The sequence below is a fragment of the Mesocricetus auratus genome, unplaced genomic scaffold, assembly GCF_017639785.1.
Source record: "Mesocricetus auratus isolate SY011 unplaced genomic scaffold, BCM_Maur_2.0 contig_3192_pilon_subseq_1:21554_obj, whole genome shotgun sequence".
NCBI classification, from domain to species: domain Eukaryota; kingdom Metazoa; phylum Chordata; class Mammalia; order Rodentia; family Cricetidae; genus Mesocricetus; species Mesocricetus auratus.
Window position 1 is genome coordinate 355 of NW_024429472.1, and position 19301 is coordinate 19655.

Genomic DNA, 19301 nt, shown 5'->3' on the forward strand with positions numbered 1-19301 from the left:
ATAAAGACTGTCTGGCCAATAGGAATCTAGATAGGTGGGACTAGGAGTCCAGAGGATTCTGGGAAGGAGAAACACAAGAGAGTCGACATGTAACCGCCATGGGTAGGAGCCCGGAACTATTCTCCGGTAAGAGACATACTTAGATTAACAATTATGGGGTAATTACTTAAGTCAGAGCTAGCCAGTAAGAGACAAGCAAGGCCAACAGCTTCATAATTAATACAGTGTCTTGTGTGATTATTTGGTGACTAGAATGTGGCAGAGCCCAGGCGGCTGGCGGGGGATATACCAAAGTGGCTAGCAAAGAAAAAGCTTCTCTTAACAGTTTAAGTCTCCTGTTCTTAACATGATCAGGGAGGCCACAGATTGTATAAGAATTCCTGATATATGAGTTACAGACAGTAGTGAGCTTCTGTATATCCTAGGAATGGAAGCTGTATGCTCTGAAAGAATTTTCAGTGCTTTTCACTGCTGAAGATATTTTCAGCATAAGTTTTCCCTTATTTCTGTTTGTTTGAGACAGGATTGTTCTGTGTAACAGTCCGGGATGTCCCAGAACTAACTCTGTAGAGCTGCCTGGACTCAAATATACAGAGATCCACCTGTCTCTGCCTCTCAAGTGCTGGGATCAAATGCTTATGCCACCACCTCCAGGCAAGTTTTCTATTCTAGATTTTGCTTCCTGTCCAAGGCTGTCATTTCAGGGTCAGGCACCTGATGGTGATTCAAAATGTGAATTCTCCTCCGTTTGAGAGAATAAGCATCAGGCAGGCATGAGCTGCCTAATTGTTTATGCAATAAAACAATGTAAGGCAATTATCCTTATATGCACAACCACCACAAATGATTGCAGCTGGTTGTATTCATGTATTTCAGTATACTTATTCACCTATGCATAATAAGGAAGCCGTTGGAAGAAATTTGGGGAGGAATGGAGTGAAGAGATAAAAGTGTCAATTGGTATAACACATTCTAATTATCAGTTTATGGAAGTAAATTTTAAATAAAAAGATGCACTAGAGAGATGGCTCAGCAATTCAGAGCACTTGATGTTATCACGAAGAACCTAGGTTCCATTTCCAGAACACATGTTAGTTAACCATTTGCTGTAACTCCACTCTCAGGTGTCTCCAGCCTTCTTCTGGAATCTCTAAGTGCTGTGTACAGACACATGCAGGCAAAACATCCAAAACAACTAAATTTTTAAAAAGTTAGAAAAGGGAAAGAACGGAATTCTCTACTGGGATGTTACAGAGCACAGGAACAACTAGGGACAGGTAAAATAAATTCATAATTGTCTAGCAGGGAAGCAGCTATGACCTTCCATTGAGCCTGTCTGCTCAGAGGAAAAAGCAGCATTGTTCTGAGCTTACCAGAGATCATTGTTATAATTAATGTAAGAACAGAGTATACAGTGATATAACATGACTTTTCCTTGATATTCTCTGTATTTGTGTTCTCTGTCTTTTTCATCTGTAAGAACGGTGCATTGGTAAAATCACCTTTTAAATCAAACATAAGTATTGACAGGAAGCATAAAATCCAAAGCAAACTACTTTCATGGTATCACTTTCTTTATTTTCAGCTAAGATAGTGTGGTTCAGGAAGAATATGTCAGAGGCATTTCTTTACAACATTTTATAATTTATAAGTATCCCTGCATTACTGTGAGGTAAGAATATTCCTAAATGTCTTTGCTTCTACATTGTGATCATGTTCAGATGAGGATTTGGTAACTGAGCCTATTTTAGGAATAGACAAAGCCCATGTGAATGTGTCCAGACTCACTAAGTAAAAATCTCATGCTTCCTTTATTTAGTAAAAGCATTGGTTTTGATAACTTCCATGCTCTCCTTGTTTCCTGAATGCAAGGCCTGTTTCTCCTTTCTTCTATCTTGCCAGTATTAATGACTGTTTTGGTAACTCAATTGACTCCCTTTGGAATTAACTAAAACCCAAGCAGTTGTCTCACCTGTGAAGGATTTTTCTTAAAGGTGTTGAATTTAAAGACCTATCATTTAATCTGGATAATGTAAATTAATGAGTCACTTTCAGCTGATACATAGCAGTACATACTTTTAACCCCAGCACCCCAACTGATGCAAATGGATTTTCTAAGTTTGACATCCAGCCTGGTTTACAAAATGAGTTACAGTGCTACACAGACAAACACTGTCTTGAAAACAGCAAAAGCAATCAAAGAAGAAATGAAATCCACTTTAATCTGGATCATACTTTCTGGTAGCAGCAGACATACATGAACATGTTGAAGGAATCTCTCTTTGCCTGCTTGCTCTCCCTCTAGCTACCATTACTAGCATTCGAGGAGACTTCTTTAAAGGATTTTGGTGTATAATGAAGACCAGTGAGACATCCAGCATGATGAACTAAACAAATACTGGACCATTTAAATTTCCAATAGCAGGCAGCCCTTATTGAACTATGTGGACCACATCTTGTGAGACAATCTCCATTCTGATAAATCCACTGATTACACACATGGCAAGACTCTTTCTACCAGTCCTGTTCATGTAGAGAACCTAGAATAATGTAGCTGTTTTCTTCTTATCTGCTCACTGAAGAATGATGTGCTATTCTCCCTGTTTCCATTACTCTCTCTCTCTCTCTCTCTCTCTCTCTCTCTCTCTCTCTCTCTCTCTCTCTCTCTCTCTCTCTCTCTCTCTATCTCTATCTCTCTTTTGGTTTTTATGACACAGGGTTTATCTGTATTGTTTTGGAGGCTGTTGGTCCAGCCTGGCCTCAAGCTCACAGAAATATGCCTGCCCCTGCCTCCCGAGTGCTGGGATTAAAGGCGTGTGCCATCACCGCCTGGCTCCATTACTCTCTAAGTTTCCAAATTTCCATGAAGACTACAATTTCGGGGCTAGTGAGATGGCTCACTTGTTAAGAGCACTGGCTTCACTTCCAGAGAACCTGGGTTGAAGTCCCAGAACCCACATGGCAGGTTACAACTGTCTGTGACTCCAATTCCAGGTGATCAGACACCTGCATATAGACATACATGCCATCAAAGCACCATTGCACATAAAATAAGAGTCATTTAGAAATATAAATGAAAGCTAACACTTTATTATTATTCATTTGCCCAGAGTTTGCTCTGCATTTCATGCTCCTAAAGCAATGGAACCATCATCTAGCCTTGTGATTGGAGAAAGACCTAGGTTCTTGTTTGAGATTAAGGTCCTGCTTTTCTTCCCTGGTTGTCTGTATTCTGTGTGACAACCAGGAATAAAGTACCTTCAGTTCATCTGACCTCAGAGTGAACTACAGAATACACATTGTCTTTAGGGCCTTGAAATCTCTCTTTAGTTGTTAATATTCTGGACACCCTTCCACTGTGGGACAGGAAATAATCACTCCACCCACATTGGATAGTGGGCTGTGCAAGCTAGGGAGGCACATTTTGTCCTGGAAGAAGAAGAGTGTACAGGATGGTAGCAGGGTCTGCTGTTGGAGCCAGGGTCCAGTGGTATTTAAATGCAGATCTCTGCTGATCTAGAAAACATCTTTGTCTAGGATAAAAGTCAAGGTCAGTAATCATTGTGCTGTGTCTTTAAGGACACTGTAACCCTATGGTAATTTCTCTTGTCACTCAGGCCTCACTAGCCAATCAATGCCTCCAGGAAACCTGTCAGTCAGAAGACATACAGAGCCCTTCCTGGTGCCAGTTTCAGGCTTGTCTCTGAAGAGGAGCTGGTGTCTTTTTTGAGAGCTGTGATGCAATTACTGGCTACAGGAAGCTGAGTGGAGAGATTTGGCAAGGGTGGTGGCCATGATTTGGTGAGTGAGGGTCAGCTGTCCCCATATTGGGAAGACCAGATGGTTAAGAGAAACATCAAAAAAAAAGCATTGAATCACTTACTACCTTTACCAAGACAAAGGAATTCCAGGCCCCACTGACAGTCATAAAATAGAAATGTTGTACTCAAAAGTTTTTCATTTGTACAAAGTAGATGTATATTTGGCATGTGTGGTAGTCATTAGGTCAGAAACTAGCTGATATATTCAACTTAGTGACTACGGGTAGGTAAACTAGTAAAATTAAACCTATGGGAAAGTATGAGTAGAGTATACAAGTGCTTGTTTATTTTATTTGAGGAAAACGGAAGGGGAGTTTTCAATACTTTACATTTATGAAAGAATAAATAGTGCCTCAAATCTCAGTATCTGGATATAGGAGAGATCATGATTTTACAGTGAATTGACTATTTCAGTTTGAAAAGTACAAACAATAGCCCAGTAGGTCAGAGATCAAAAAGCAAACAAGAACCCTCCTCTCATCATTTGGAATTCATCAATTATCCTACCAGTTTCCTAGGATGTAGAAAGAAAATATTTCTTTTGGATTACATGGTGACATGAAAAAAATATTGCTGTACAGACAAGCAAGATTTGCACAAAATTGTTTTCAGACTCCTTCAGGTCATTCCCAAGCTATATTGGCATAGGTGATAATCAATTTTAATGAACAGAGCTTCCCACGGTTTGTCACTCTGGCATTCTTGTTGGAACAATTTCAGGATGTTTTTCCATTCATCTCCCTTGGCATCCTACCTTGTAAGTTCCTTGCATCATCCTAATTCAAGGTCTTGTTTAATTTTTGCAGTAGAGAGCTCGAAGCAAGTCAATTTAAAATGAGTCATCCCTGGGGTCTTCCTGTCTATTCTCTTAGATGAAATCATGGTGCCTGTGGTTCAAGAAGATCCCAAATACCTTTTGAAGCTTGTTTTGATCTTGAATGCAGGGTTTCAAATGTGAAGTCTCAGGGAGAAAAATTTTCAAAAATTCTACATGGAGTATAGATGAGGCTTGTCAAAGGAATAGTCATTAGAATGATGACTTCAGTCACCAACAATATTACAACTCCTTGTGTTCACAAACAAATCAACTCTATATGTAGCTGCTGAACACACAGCGATCTATATGTCCGATACTTCAACTGTGATAGATAGTTCTTTTTATGATGTTCTCTTGGATTTTTCTTTTCTGGTTCCTGCAGAATATTGTTCCTTTTTACAACTTTAATGATTCTCAATGCTATTCAAACAGAAGAAAGTCATGTCATATAGTGATGGAAATGTAGTGATTGCTGCACTTGTTCCATTTTATATTTCTCATGAGGACAGGGCACTTACTTTTATGAGTTTCATACGACAAACTCAAAAAAGGTAAGTGGTTTCAAATTTTATTAGTTTTCGTTATTCAAATTTCATTGAACTCAAGCAAGTTTGGATTGTCATAAATTTAATTTTATTTCCCACCCTAGCAAGCCCTCTCAAGTACTCAGAAACTTCTTTCTCAGGTGTGTCTTCCTGTTCCTTTTTCTCCCCTCTCAAAGAAAATAAAGTGTTTTAATCCATGTTAAACATTTGATATTCTCAATCTCTGCATTCCTTTTCAGTGCCTTCAGCTGTCCTTGGTTGGGGTATTTACATGGTTTTCTTTGCAGATGGAATATCTTGCAATTTGGCTTGTTGTTTTGGGCCATTTTCAATGTGTAGATTTCACCCTCCAGGAGAAATGTTGCCAGTTATCACAGTGACTACAGAGTCCATATGTGATGATCGTGGGGTGATAGGTAATGCCAGTGCTCTCTGCTGTTGTTTAGCAGGTCAGAATGTGAGAATCTGGAGTTGGGAGATCTTCTACTTAAAATGCTTCAAAATGATTTGCAATTTTCAGGTAAAATTTTGATTAAAAACCTTTTAGATTCTGTCAATTTTGCACCATTTGCTCCACTTCATTTATGTCTTTCTAATTATTAAAACTGGTATAGATATGCTGGGCATTGGTGGCACACTCCTTTAATCCCAGCACCTGGGAGGCAGAGGCAGGTGGAAATCTGTGAGTTTGAGACCAGCCTGGTGTACAAGAGCTAGTTACTGGACAGCCTCCTATGCCACAGAGAAAACTTGTCTTGAAAAATAAAATGGTATGGATATTATCTAGAGCTCACATAGATGTTGATTGTGAATTTTCAATGTAGTATCCTAGTTTTGTGCCTTTTATAGTAGAGGTTAGTGGTGCTTATCGCACTTAAGTTAGTAAAATGTCTTATACTCAACTGTCGAGAAATGCCTACATAGACTTTCTTGTGAAGGATGCAAGATCTCTATTATTAGATGCAAAATTTTCTGTAGATGTAAGATACATGAGACCTGAGACTGGGAAAAATTGTTTATACTAAATTTTAACACAAAGCTGGAAAATGGAAATGCAGAAGCAACGTTCAAGTAGAGAGTCGGCACACAGACAAGCAGAAGTGACGATGAAATTAGGTCCTTGTGATATGATTGTCTTTGTGTTGAAACAGGGGTGAGGTGACAAGTGCTCAGCACAGCAAATGATCAGAGAGGAAAAGTTGATAGATTATGTAGGATATAATACATAGTCTGTAATAGACATAGGAAGTATGGTGACAAACATTCATTTACAGAAAGGTACCTATGAGTCTATACGTGGAACATGAGTTTATTTTGTCTTTTACCCTTTTATACATGTTCTTTCTGATAATCATAAGAAAGGACATGAAATGTGTGGCCAGGAGTATATTCATTACAATATTTTTTTCTTAATCTCTAAGCTGTTTTATATTTGTTAGATCACAATTTAAAAGATAACTAAACATCATATATCTATACCCCTATATACATTTTTATATATACTCATATATTTTTATTTTAATGAATTTGTTGTGGCCACTCAGAGAGGACCCCAAGACATCAAGGAGCATAACAACATTAAATTCAAGTACATGAAGGTCCATTATATCCAGAAATCCAGCTAGGGGGCATGGAAGCCCTGAGACTACAAGTCTTATTAGTGTTCCCATAGTTAAAGATATTACTTAGCACATTAAGTCTTTATACATAGTTATAGCACAACAAGTTTTCATACAAAGTAAAAATGGGGCCTTTAGAAGACAATAACTGCCTTTAGATAGTTAGAATTAATTGTCACTTCTGTGCTCCAGGATTCAATAGCGAGAGAACATCCTATGGCTCTGAGTTAAATGAGTAGCTGCCACTGCTGTTGCAGATACTCATGGGTCTGGGATTCTGATCAGGTAACCTCATATAACCTTCCTCACTTAGTTGGAGTCTTTTATTTTCTTTTGTTTTTTTTTTTCATCCATTTACCTTAGTGGCCCAGAACACATCAATATTAATATATTATTTTTGCAATACAGTATATATAAAAAATGTACCCTTTCAGATTAATGCTGGTTTATACATATTAGCAGAATCACTAATTTTCTGATCAGGTATATTTTAAAATAATTTTGTGAATGAATAGTAATATTCCCTGTGACAGATTAAAAACAGTCAATTTCTCTACTTATGTACCCCCATCATTTTTCATATTTTTTGAAGATACAGTTGATAGGACAAGTTCAACTGTCATTTTTATAATGCAACTACAAGAATTTCCATATATATTAGTCACTCAATGAATAATAGAGGATATCATGCTCTTTTCATTGTGAAACTGATATTTAAATGAGTATTTAATTTTCAAAGTAAATGAACCAGACAACAAAATTACTGATTTTGAGCTGTATTATTTGTTATGATCTTATCTGTTTATCATTTCTCAGAATATGGCTCTGCTCTTTAAGTTGCTTTTTAAAAATTCTATAAAGTTGTAACACCTGAAATAAAATCGATTGTAAGGTTATTAGATATTATGTTTACTAAGAAAAAAGCTCATAAAAATAACTAATTACAGATAGATTATATAAAATTTACTTATCCATTAAATAAAATATAAGTAAATTGTTCCACACCGTTAATAATTAGCAAGTTACATTAACAAGACACTTGGTCTCTATCTAAAGGACCATGTTTATAATTAAAAAAAAATATTCCATAACACTCTCTAAAGTTACCACTCTCTGAGGAGTGAATGGGATGTGGGGTGAGGAGATACTGGAGGGAGTGCGAAGACTGGAGGAAGAGGGAACTGAGATAGGTTTGGAAATTGAGATTGTTCTTTAAATTCTATAAAATTGTCTTTAATGCCTTTATAGATGACATGACTATAGGGAAAGGAATATGCAATAGAAGCTGTTGATTGTATTTGCTCAAATATTACTCCCATAATAAGAAGGGAAAGCAGCTCCAATATGTATGAAAGGGGTTTGAGGAATACCAGAAAGAAAATATTTTGACAGATTTTTGCTAATGAACAAAGGCCATAGATAAAACTCCAAACAAATGACATTGACATTTCAGTTCTTCCAGACACCAAAACCGATGTATCTGTAATGTCTCAAAACTCTTAAAATCCTAACTGGCCTATACAATAAGTCTCTACTCAAAACTGGGCATTGGTATCTTATCTCAGGAAAAACAGAATGTAAAATGAGTTAAATATAGAGGGTCTGAAGGGCAAATAGAGATATGAAAGCCTTATTAAAGATGTAATCATAGTCTAAAGGAGATGCTTGTCAAACAGAAGAGGGATATGAGGACCACTAAGGATAACCTACATAATGGTCAACCAACTTCAAAACTTTTAAACACTAATAAAACAGGGACATGAGTTGGTTGAAAACACTTGGTTATGGAAAAAACTGTTCAATTATGTCAGCCTGTTTAAAGAATGGAAAGTGTTAAGATGGGGCCAATGTTATGCTTATGTTTCCACAGGAGATAAAAGGTTATGGACACCATCAAAACTGATAAAAATCTGTGATAGGGAAAGTCCTGTGCATATATCAATAAAGCACTGTTGGCCAATAGGAAAGCAAGATAGGAGTGACTAGGAGTTGAGGAGGACTCTGAGAAGGAGAAACACAGGAAGTCAAGATGTATCTGCCATAGGGATAAGAAGCCCGGAAACTTTGCTCTGGTAAGAGAAATACTTAGATTAACAATTATGGGTTAAATACTTAAGACAGAGCTAGGCAGTAAGAAACAAGCAAGGCCAACAGCTTCATAATTAATATAGCCTCCTGTGTGTTCATTTGGGACTGATGCGGCTCTGGAACCAGGCTGACAAGAAGGCTTCCCTTTACAAATCTGTCATGAGAAAGAAGATCTCTTGGATGTTTATGCTGCTGAGATGCCTCTCAGAAGATAAGAAAGGGAAGGCATTTGGAGCAGACAGCCAATCCACCCAGCTATGGCCAGCATAGCATTTGTGTGAGGAATGAGAGGCACTTACTTAAGTTTCTCAGATACCTTAGAATGTTACAACCTTGTACTTTGCTATGTTATAGGTGGTATCTATGTAGAACACAGGAACTGATCATACTTACTGGGCCTATATTCCAAGTCATCCAATTAGATCAGCAGTTAAGTTGAACAGATATGGATAGTCCTGTGGTGGTTCATGAGTCTTCTTCTCTCCCTGGTCCTTATGACAAAGGAGTTCCTGTTCAGCTAATGGAAGAGGGTACAGAGATTTAAAATTATACTTTGAGAGTAGAAGAAATTCCTATTTGTATGGTAAATTGAATTCAGTGCCTAAACATAACCTTTCAAATATGTAGTAAATAGTACTCAAGATCATCATTCTAAGTTTTATTAAGTTTTATTTACTTCATGCATCTGGTTTAAAAGGACATGGGATTAATGTGGCTAATTCCAAAAATATACCCTTGTGTTGTATGTGAGTTACCAGTAAGGAATCTGACTGGGTACATTAGCAACAATTTAAGAGAGAGAAACCTGTAGACAGGCTTTAGTGGCACACACCATTAATCCCAGCACTTGAGACGCAGAGGCAGGCGGATGTCTGTGAATTCGAGGCCACCCCGATCCATAGAGTGAGTTCCAGTACAGTCTCCAAAAAATAGAGAGAAACCCTGTCTCAGAAAATCAAAAAAAGAAGTGAGAAACCTGGAGTGCTAATTAACATCGCCCATGTAGACAGAATTTACTGTGGCCCTTATGACATCCTTTGGGAAAAATTTTCTCATTTAGTTAAGATGATGATGGTATAAACCATGTGTGTGCAATAAACTAGGTTTTCTTTTCTGCTAAAGTTGAACTCACCTGCAGGGTAAAATATTCATATCCACCATCAGGTCATTCAAGGCTGTTGTGTAATACATTCTGCTAAGGAGTTAGGAACATAGTGGAAGCATGGAGAATGAGGAAAGCAGATGAGAGAAAACACAGTATTGAGCACACAAAACCCCCCAAATCTCAAGTCATGACTATAGGCTGTTAATCCACTGGAAGATTACTCAGTCATTGTTCTCTTCCTTGTACGGTTCTCAGAATGGAGAAGGACATGGGGGAGATGAAAGATTTTTCAAAGATCTTTGCTTGGGAGGGAGATATTTAAACCCCTCCCAGGTGCAGAACTTAATGTTGCTTTAGGTTTGCCATATGCAACTCAGGGAGACATCAACATAAGCATCATTAATCCTTAATTAGAACAACTCAAAGGCTTCAGTCTCTCCATCTGTGTACAGACAGAAGGAATGATGGGTGGAGGCTTTGGGGTGATATAGTAGAGCACAGGCAAAACTTTCAGGATGCAAGTTTCCATCTTCTGGTTATTTCACTTAATAATCAAAGAATCTGGGGTTTTGTATGTGCTTCTACTTACCAGGAGATTCCAGGGTTATATAAATTCAAGTCAGCTCTCTTGTCCAGGAATTTTAACTCCCTCAAGGCCTTTATGTAAGTAAAAATCTCCACTTACAATATACCCTGACATTCAGATTATAACCATTAGCATGATGAAAAAATTATTGTTTGTCAATACATAACATAGAAGGTATAAGAGCCATTGCAAAGCCGGGCGGTGGTGGTGCACGCCTTTAATCCCAGCACGCGGGAGGCAGAGGCAGGTGGATCTCTGTGAGTTCGAGGCCGGGCTGGACCGATAGCCTCCAAAACAATACAGAGAAACCCTGTCTCGTAATAACCCCCCCAAAAAACAGCCATTGCATCATACTGTTATATGAGTATCATTCATAAATATTGATAATCATTCTCTGCAGAATCAGGAACATTGCCTACCAGTATTCTGTGTCCTTCATATTCGCCATTGAGGAAATCAACAGAAACACTCACATTTTACCAAACACATCTCTAGGATTTGACATCTACAATGTCAACAGCAATCGATGGGATACTCTGGAGGCACCTTTTCTTTGCCTCACAGGAATGGGTATAATGATTCCCAATTACACATGTAGAAGGCAGAATAATATTGCTGCTCTACTTACAGGAGCATCATGGCCAACATCTGCACATATTGGGAGACTGCTGAATATCTACAATTTTCCACAGGTGACAAACAAGAAACCTGTGTTACACTGCAGACATTTCAGGTTTAGTAAAATGTAGAGAAGTGAGAATATGTCATTATCAATTGAAGAGAATAAATCAGACATTTGGTTATAAAGCCTCAGATACTTGGCTGAAGATAGAGAATAGGAATAGTTTGAAACTACATTGGGTGGGTAGAATGTGCTGGTCTTGTGAGGTATTAGCTATAAATATTTCAAATCATCATAGGAGTTTAAAGCACAATGAGCAGAAGTTATTCTCTATGAAACAAAAGTGCTGCCTTGGATTTAGGATTGTGTTCTATTTCAATGTTTTCATTCTTGTTTCTATTTGAAATTTCCTTCAGGTTTATTTTGGGCCATATGTCACTATCCTTAGTGACAGACACCAATTCTCTTCTCTCTACCAGACAGCACCCAAGGACACATCTCTGCCACATGGCATTGTCCTTTTGATGCTGCATTTCAACTGGACATGGGTAGGACTGGTTCTCATGGATGACAACAATGGGGCTGAGATTCTCTCAGATCTGAGAGGAGAGATGGACAGGAACCATGTGTGTACAGCATTTGTAGGAATGATTCCAGGCAATGTGGCTTCATTTTTCAATAAAAACAAAGCTATTCCCCAGATCATGAAAACAACTGCAAATGTGGTTGTCATTTATGGTGACAATGAATATTTAAGTGGCATAATCTTCTGTATAGGATACTTTTTAATGAATTGGAAAGTCTGGGTCATGAAGTCACAATGGGATCTGAATTTTACTGCTGATGTTTTCTTGTTGGATTCATTACACGGGAGTCTCATTTTTACACATCAGCATGCTGAATTTTCTGATTTTAGGAAGTTTATCCAGACATACAACCCTTCCAAATACCCAGATGATTATTATCTTGCTTATCTTTGGAAACAACACTTCAATTGCTCCTTTTCTGGCCCTGATTGTAAAATTCTTGGTAACTGTCCACCCAATGTTTCCTTGGATATGTTGCCTAGAAATTACTGGGAAATGGACATGAGTGAAGAGAGTTACAATGTATTCAATTCTGTATATGCTGTGGCTCACAGTCTTCATGAGATGACCAGCAAGCAAGTGCAAAATTATCCCCAAGAAGAAAATGGGGAGATGAACATTAACCGATGGGAGGTAATTTTCACCTTTTCTATTTTAAGAATAGCAGGGTGAAAAAGTAATGTTTTATTTTATTTAAATTAGAAACAAGTTTGCTTTATATGTCAATCCCAGGTCACTCTCCCTCTCCTGCCCCCAACAACTCTCACATCCCTGTACCCCACATCCTGAACTCCCCTGGGAATGTGAGGCTCTCCATGGAGGACATCAAAAGTGTGTCATATAATCCACTGCAGGGCCTAGGCTCTCACCCATTTATCAAAGCTGAGATAGCATCCTTTCATGTGGAATGGGCTCCCAAAGTCCATTTATACACCAGGGATAAGTACTGGTCTACTACACAAGGCCACATAGATTGTCAAGGCCATTCTGGCCTCTCAGTCATAAGTCTGGGGTCCCTAGACTCCCCCTTTTTGAGATAATCTGTTTCTGTGTGCTTCTGCAGCCTGGTCCTGGCCCCTTTGCTTATCACATCCTCTGTGACTGGGTTCCAGGAGTTCAGTTCAGTATTTATATGTGCTTGTCTGCCTCTGCTACCATCAGCCACTGGATGAAGGCTCTAGGATGACATTTAAGGTAGTCATCAAACTCATTATTGGGTAGGGCATTTAAGGTAGTCTCTCCACTATTGCTTAGTTTGCCAGTTGGTGTCATCTTTGTAGATCACTGGAAATCTCAATAGTGCCAGATCTATCCTCAAACCTACAATGACTCCCTCTATTATGGTATCTCTAATCCTGCTCTCTTCTATTCATGCGCTAACTCAACCTTCCTGTTCCCCCTTGTCCTCCTCTCCCCTCCTAATGTACATGTTTTTGTGACTGGTTTACCTCACTCAGCATTGTTTCTCTTAGTGTCATCCATTTGCCTGCAAATTTCAAGATTCCATTGTGTAAATGAACCACAGTTTCTCTATCCATCTTAGGTTGAGGGACACCTAGTTTGCTTCCAGGTTCTGGTTAGTATAAAAAATGAGGGCATGAATATCATTGAACAGATGTATGTATTTTATGAATGAGCAACACCAGATTCTGCATTTCTTTTAGCTTAACCACTTTCTCAAGAATATGAATTTCAAAAATCCTGCTGGAAACACTGTGGATCTGGACCCACAAAGGAAATTAGATACAGATTATGATATTCTCAACCACTGGAATTTTCCACTTGGTCTCAGACAAAAGATGAAAATTGGAACATTTTCTCCGAATGCTCCAGAGGGCCAAGAAATATTTTTGTCTGACCATATGATTCAGTGGCCCACAGGATTTGCAGAGGTGGGTTGGTTCTTATCTAATAGGTTTGATCTCAATCAATAAACATTAATTTGTGGATGTAATAGCTTTTGATTCCTTACTCAGTGCCCATCTGTATACATAAAACTACTGGCTTCTGAGGAATTATTTGTTTCCTTATTCTGATTAATGGGACTGTTTATTTTTAAATCCTTTTTTCCTATGGGCTCTTACTTCCAGTTATAAATACAGTATTAATTCATTCACATTTCATCCATGTGCTGAAACCACCTGACAAGAACATTAATTTGACTCCCAGATTAAGAAATATAAGTTTATAGTCATTGTGCTTTAAGGCAACAGGAAGTGCATAAGAGTATGGAGTTAATTATATGACAAAAGCAAGAACTGGACCCAACTAAACGAAACCAAACCAAACCAAAATCCAGGCCGACCTAACCTAAGAACAAAGTCTTTTCTTGGTCATACTTGGCATTAGCAGCACATAATGTTTCACGCAAACATGTAGGTAAGAGTCTGAGGAATTGAATCATGTTGTTTGTTCAGGCAGGTAGTAGATATTGGTGAACACTGCTCTCCACATCCCTTTTTAGTTTTCATTCAGTAAACAACAATTGCCAATAAAAAGGTGCTACCTATTGTAATTTATGTCTTCTCACTTTAATGCCTTAATGTAACCATCTTTTACAGAAAGTGAGCAAGACTAGCTTATTTGGTAATTCTGAGTCAGACAAGCTGAAACATGCAGATTACACATCACCATTTGAAAACAAAGCTGCTTCCTGCAGCTGTCAGGAAGTACACAATAGGACTGCCATGGCATTAGAGTTGCCTCTTTAGACATGTTCTCAGTAACCTAAATTTTTCTTATTTTTCCCTACCTCTAATATTTAAACACCTGTTCATATTTTGTTGTCTTATGATCATTTGATTGAATACAGTGAACTTCATACCATATAATACATTGAAATAGAAGCTATTCATCAAAACAGGGATGCAAGTTATATATATATATATATATATGTATGTATATATTATTTGCATCCTTTTGTTCAGTAATGGAAAATACCACTTTTGTTGTTTTAAACTGTCCACTCCTGAAGATTTTCACCATGTATTTTACTCTCAGCTTCCTCGCTCTGTGTGCAGTGAGAGCTGTTTTCCTGGATTCAGAAAATCTGCCCAGGAGGGGAGGCCTCCTTGTTGCTATCACTGTACTCAGTGTCCACACAATGAGATTTCCAATGAGACAGGTAAGTGTCATGCTCACTGGGTGACAAATGGGTCTCCACCTGTTTGGAAATGTCTTCCTCATGCCTCTTGGTTTTCATCTTTCTCTGTTCTATATACCTTTTTAAAATTCATACTCCATGACTTGCTGTATTACTTGGTGGCTGACCACTGATGTCCTCCTTTCTTCCTTCTTTTGATTCTTGATTCTCATTCCCAATATCTCTCATCTACTTACTTTTCCACATATTTTCCCTGGCCATGCATTCTTCTTCCAGTTTATTGGCTATTAATCTCTTTACATCATGAAACACATTTTCTAAATCATAAACAAATGTAACCCATATTCATTTAATATTCCACAACAATGTTATCTGAAAGCATATCCAAGTAATAGGACGTAGGCATGAGACTCTTGAAAACAGTGACTGGAATGAGCATGCTTAGACACAATGTTTAATATGGAGAGAAATTCAAAGAGGATTCCTGAATCTTAACATTAATATCTAATAGATTCTTCATATAACAATTGAAGTATTTTGAGTAAAATAATGTCTTTCATGAACACTCAGATGTGTTAATATTTCCTCTTAAGGAGAGGAGGAATTTCAATGTTTTGGTGAGTTTGATTTGTGTAAAATCAAAATATGCATATTGAGCCATACTATACATGCTATCAAAGACTTACGGTGCTTGTACTTTGTTACATTGGAGTCATATTAATTTGATGCAAATGTTAAATATATTCCTTGGAGGAAACTAGAAGCAACAGTACCAACCAATGCATTGTTGCAGTTTAAGGAGGCACTTCAAATTATATATAGTAACAAAGAAGAAACTAAAACAAAAATGCTAAATATTTCAAACAGTGAATCTCATACTTCAAAGCTTATAGAATAACATGTAACTATCTTTAAAATATAATTTTCAATTTCTAAAAATATTTAACATGACTTATATACCCATTGTTTTTATTATTGAAGTTATAAGTTTGTGCTTATGAGCCATTCATGCTCAGATAGAATCAATAGAAATAAACACACAGTCTCTAGAGGAGACAAAGTACCTTGAGAGTGAGAGAGTAACATGAAGGCAGAGCTGGAAGAAATAACAAATAAAATGCTGATAATGGAGTAAAAGAGAGTAGGCACTAGCAACATGATGAATTCAATAGATCTTTAAATGTGAATTTTCAACAAATTGAAAAATCCATTTTGCAGAAGTATTGAATATTTTAATGGAAGGAAAATATTGTAAATACAATGATATTTTCATCTTTTTAATTAAAAAGGAGCTAAAAATTTAAAAGTGATTAAGCATCACTCAATTATTTCAAGAATGAATAAGACTAAAATTACAGACGTATATCTATCTGTTAAATTGATCATTTCTCCTTAGAAAGGAATAAACAGTTTCACAAAAGTGAACTTTTCAAGTTTGAAAAATCTAATAACTGTCATTCTAAATGCAGTAAGAGAATCAGCACCCTGAAGAATTCATTCATTAAACATTATGGGAACAGATTAGTTTGGATCTTATGACTGAGGACATTCATTGAAAACAAATAAAACACATACTCCTTGTACTGAACTCTCAGAGAAAAGTCACATAAGGGAATTCAGATTGAGGAGATACTATGATCAATTAGATTTATGTAATTTAAATCAGTACTTTATGCATAATAAATAAATACAAATCATTACTCAGATGAAAATATATTTCAGTATCCTAATAAAAAGAATAGCATTGCTTATTATATGTACAATAAAAAACCTATAATGATTAATTTCAGAGCATTTAGGAGTTTTCAGTATTGAGCACTGGTTTACTTGAGCCTGAAACAACAAAAGATATGTGGGGAAATTCCAGAGGGCTGGTGCTGGGAAGTGGTTTGGGATAAAGGGGTAACCTGAACAGAGACTCACAATATTTCAATTCCTGAGCAGATATGGATCATTGTGTGAGGTGTCCAGAAAGTCATTATGCAAACACTGAGCAGAATCACTGCCTCCAGAAAACAGTGACCTTTCTGGCCTATGAAGACCCTTTGGGGATGGCACTGACCTCCTTGGCCCTGAGCTTCTCTGCTCTCACAGCTGGTGTTCTTGGTGTCTTTGTGAAGTACCACCACACTCCCATCGTCAAGGCAAACAATCAGGCTCTGACTTACACCCTACTCATCACTCTGACTTTCTGTTTCCTCTGTCCCTTGGTCTACATTGGCCACCCCAACACAGCCACCTGTATCCTGCAGCAGAGCACATTTGCAGTTCTGTTCACGGTGGCTCTTTCCACAGTCTTGGCCAAAAGTGTTACTGTGGTTCTGGCTTTCAGGATCACAGTTCCAGGGAGACTGATAAGGTGGATAATGATATCAAGGGCTCCTAACTTCATCATTCCCATCTGCACCCTCATCCAACTTGTGCTCTGTGGAATTTGGCTGAGCACCTCTCCTCCCTTTGTTGACTCAGATGCTTACTCAAATCATGGACACATAATTATTATATGCAACAAGGGCTCCACTATTGCCTTCCATTCTGTGCTGGGTTACCTCTGCTCCATGGCACTTGGGAGCTACACTATGGCTTACCTGTCCAGGAACCTGCCCAACACATTCAATGAAGCCAAGTTCATGTCCTTCAGCATGTTGATTTTCCTCAGTGTGTGGGTCACCTTCCTTCCTGTCTACCACAGCACCAAGGGGAAACTTGTGGTTGCCATGGAAGTCTTCTCTATCTTGGTTTCTAGTGCAGGCCTCCTAGGTTGCATCTTTGTCCCCAAGTGCTATATTATTTTGTTCAGACCACATAGGAATATGCTTCATCAAGTCAGGAACAAAGCACATTCTAGAGTAAAAGTTGATTATACAGTTTAGTCCATGTTTTTCTTAATTATATATAAGACTTCTTGTCAATATAGGAGCAATCCAGTTGACAGAGATAGTGAAGCAATGTAATGTTTTATAATTATTGGTTTCTTTTATTAATGAATCCATCATTACATTCTCATTTTGGAACATGTTTTGCATGTTTATCTATATTAGAAAGATTAATTTGACAAATATTCTGGCTTGTTATAGAGGACATTTGTATAATAAGTACATTAAGGTGAACTAAGTCAAACATGGTAGCTTATTTGAAATTATGGAATATGTTAGAATACTACTTTAAAGATCTGACATCTTTGCTTCAATATTACATGCTATCCATTTCAGGTACAATAGATGGATCCTAGAAGATTGTCAAAATGCTCCTATATTCATTAAAGTCCACTGAGATTTATCCTTTTTTTTTTTTTGGTTTTACAAGACAGGGTTTCTCTGTATTGTTTTTTAGGCTGTCGGTCCAGTCTGGCCTCGAACTCACAGAGATCTGCCTGCTTCTGCCTCCCGAGTGCTGGGATTAAAGGCGTGCGCCACCACCACCCAGTGAGATTTATCCATTCTTACATCACCACCAAATGCTCCTTCACCACAGATAGGATACACTGCTTCTTCTTGTAACTTAGACTGTGCCTACTCCTGAAAACTGATTCTCAGAAGCTACCAATATTGTTAGAGCCCACTTAAGACTGCAATATGTCTCACCAACATTATTAAAAATTTAAATTTGCATAAGTGATGGGTGGTGTAGCTTTGATTATTCATATTTGTCAAATTTCATTTTCTCTAGGACTTAATAGAGTGTTTTTCATATATTCTTCTAATTACTGACATGCTATTGAAGCACAATGTATTTGATTTCTTACCAATGTAAAAATGTCAATAGAATAATTGAACAGAAAGAGAATGTATTTTGGTTCATTGTATTAGAGGGCTTACCTGTGGTTACTTGGCCCAGTGTACTTGGGCAGAACATCCTGCAAGCAGATTACTTAAGAAAACAGATGTTGGGGAGTGCCAGCCTACAATCCTATTGCCAGAGAGTCTGGGAAACAGAAACTTCATTTACTGGCTGGTTAAGTACTGAGCTGAACTCAAGAAAGCCAGTATCAGAGAGGGAGGACTGATGATCAAAGGGATTAAGACTGGGCTGGTTGAACCCCCAGAAACAGCTGACCAGACAAAGGTTAACTCTTGAATCCCAGGCATCAGCCTGGGAATCCAGCATGGGACTGATCAAGACCCCCTGAATCTGGGTGTCAGTGAGGAGGCCTATGTAATCTATTGAGCCTTGGACAGCAGATCAGTACCCATCCCAAGTATACACACGGTCTCTGGACTCCCATAGAACAATGTGAGGTGCACTCTCACCCTGAACTCTTGGGGAAGGGTCTAGGCCCTGCCCTATATGAAATGACAGACTATGGACACCCCCATGGAGGGCCTCACCCTCCCTGGGGGAATGAGGGATAACGGGGGGGGGATGGGGGGAGGGCACGGGAGGAGGGGAGGGAAAGGGAGAGGGACCT

The 19301-nt window shown here is 38.1% G+C and overlaps 1 protein-coding gene across 1 annotated transcript; it reads left to right on the forward strand.

The window, feature by feature from the left end:
* Positions 1-4981: 4981 nt before the first annotated feature.
* LOC121137984 (vomeronasal type-2 receptor 116-like) lies at positions 4982-17766 on the forward strand. The gene is made up of 6 exons (XM_040740840.1): positions 4982-5100; positions 10982-11273; positions 11620-12423; positions 13455-13682; positions 14791-14914; positions 16838-17766. The coding sequence occupies exons 1-6, from the start codon at positions 4982-4984 to the stop codon at positions 17764-17766; spliced, it is 2496 nt and encodes an 831-aa protein (XP_040596774.1).
* The last annotated feature ends 1535 nt before the right edge of the window (positions 17767-19301 follow it).

What these genes read in the sequence shown, in the direction of transcription:
- LOC121137984 (XM_040740840.1), top strand. Translation starts at nt 4,982, where the DNA reads ATGATGTTCTCTTGGATTTTTCTTTTCTGGTTCCTGCAGAATATTGTT. An exon ending in ATATCTACAATTTTCCACAG is followed by an intron (nt 11,274 to 11,619) that starts GTGACAAACAAG and finishes AATTTCCTTCAG; the next exon opens with GTTTATTTTGGGCCATATGT. An exon ending in TGAGATTTCCAATGAGACAG is followed by an intron (nt 14,915 to 16,837) that starts GTAAGTGTCATG and finishes ATTCCTGAGCAG; the next exon opens with ATATGGATCATTGTGTGAGG.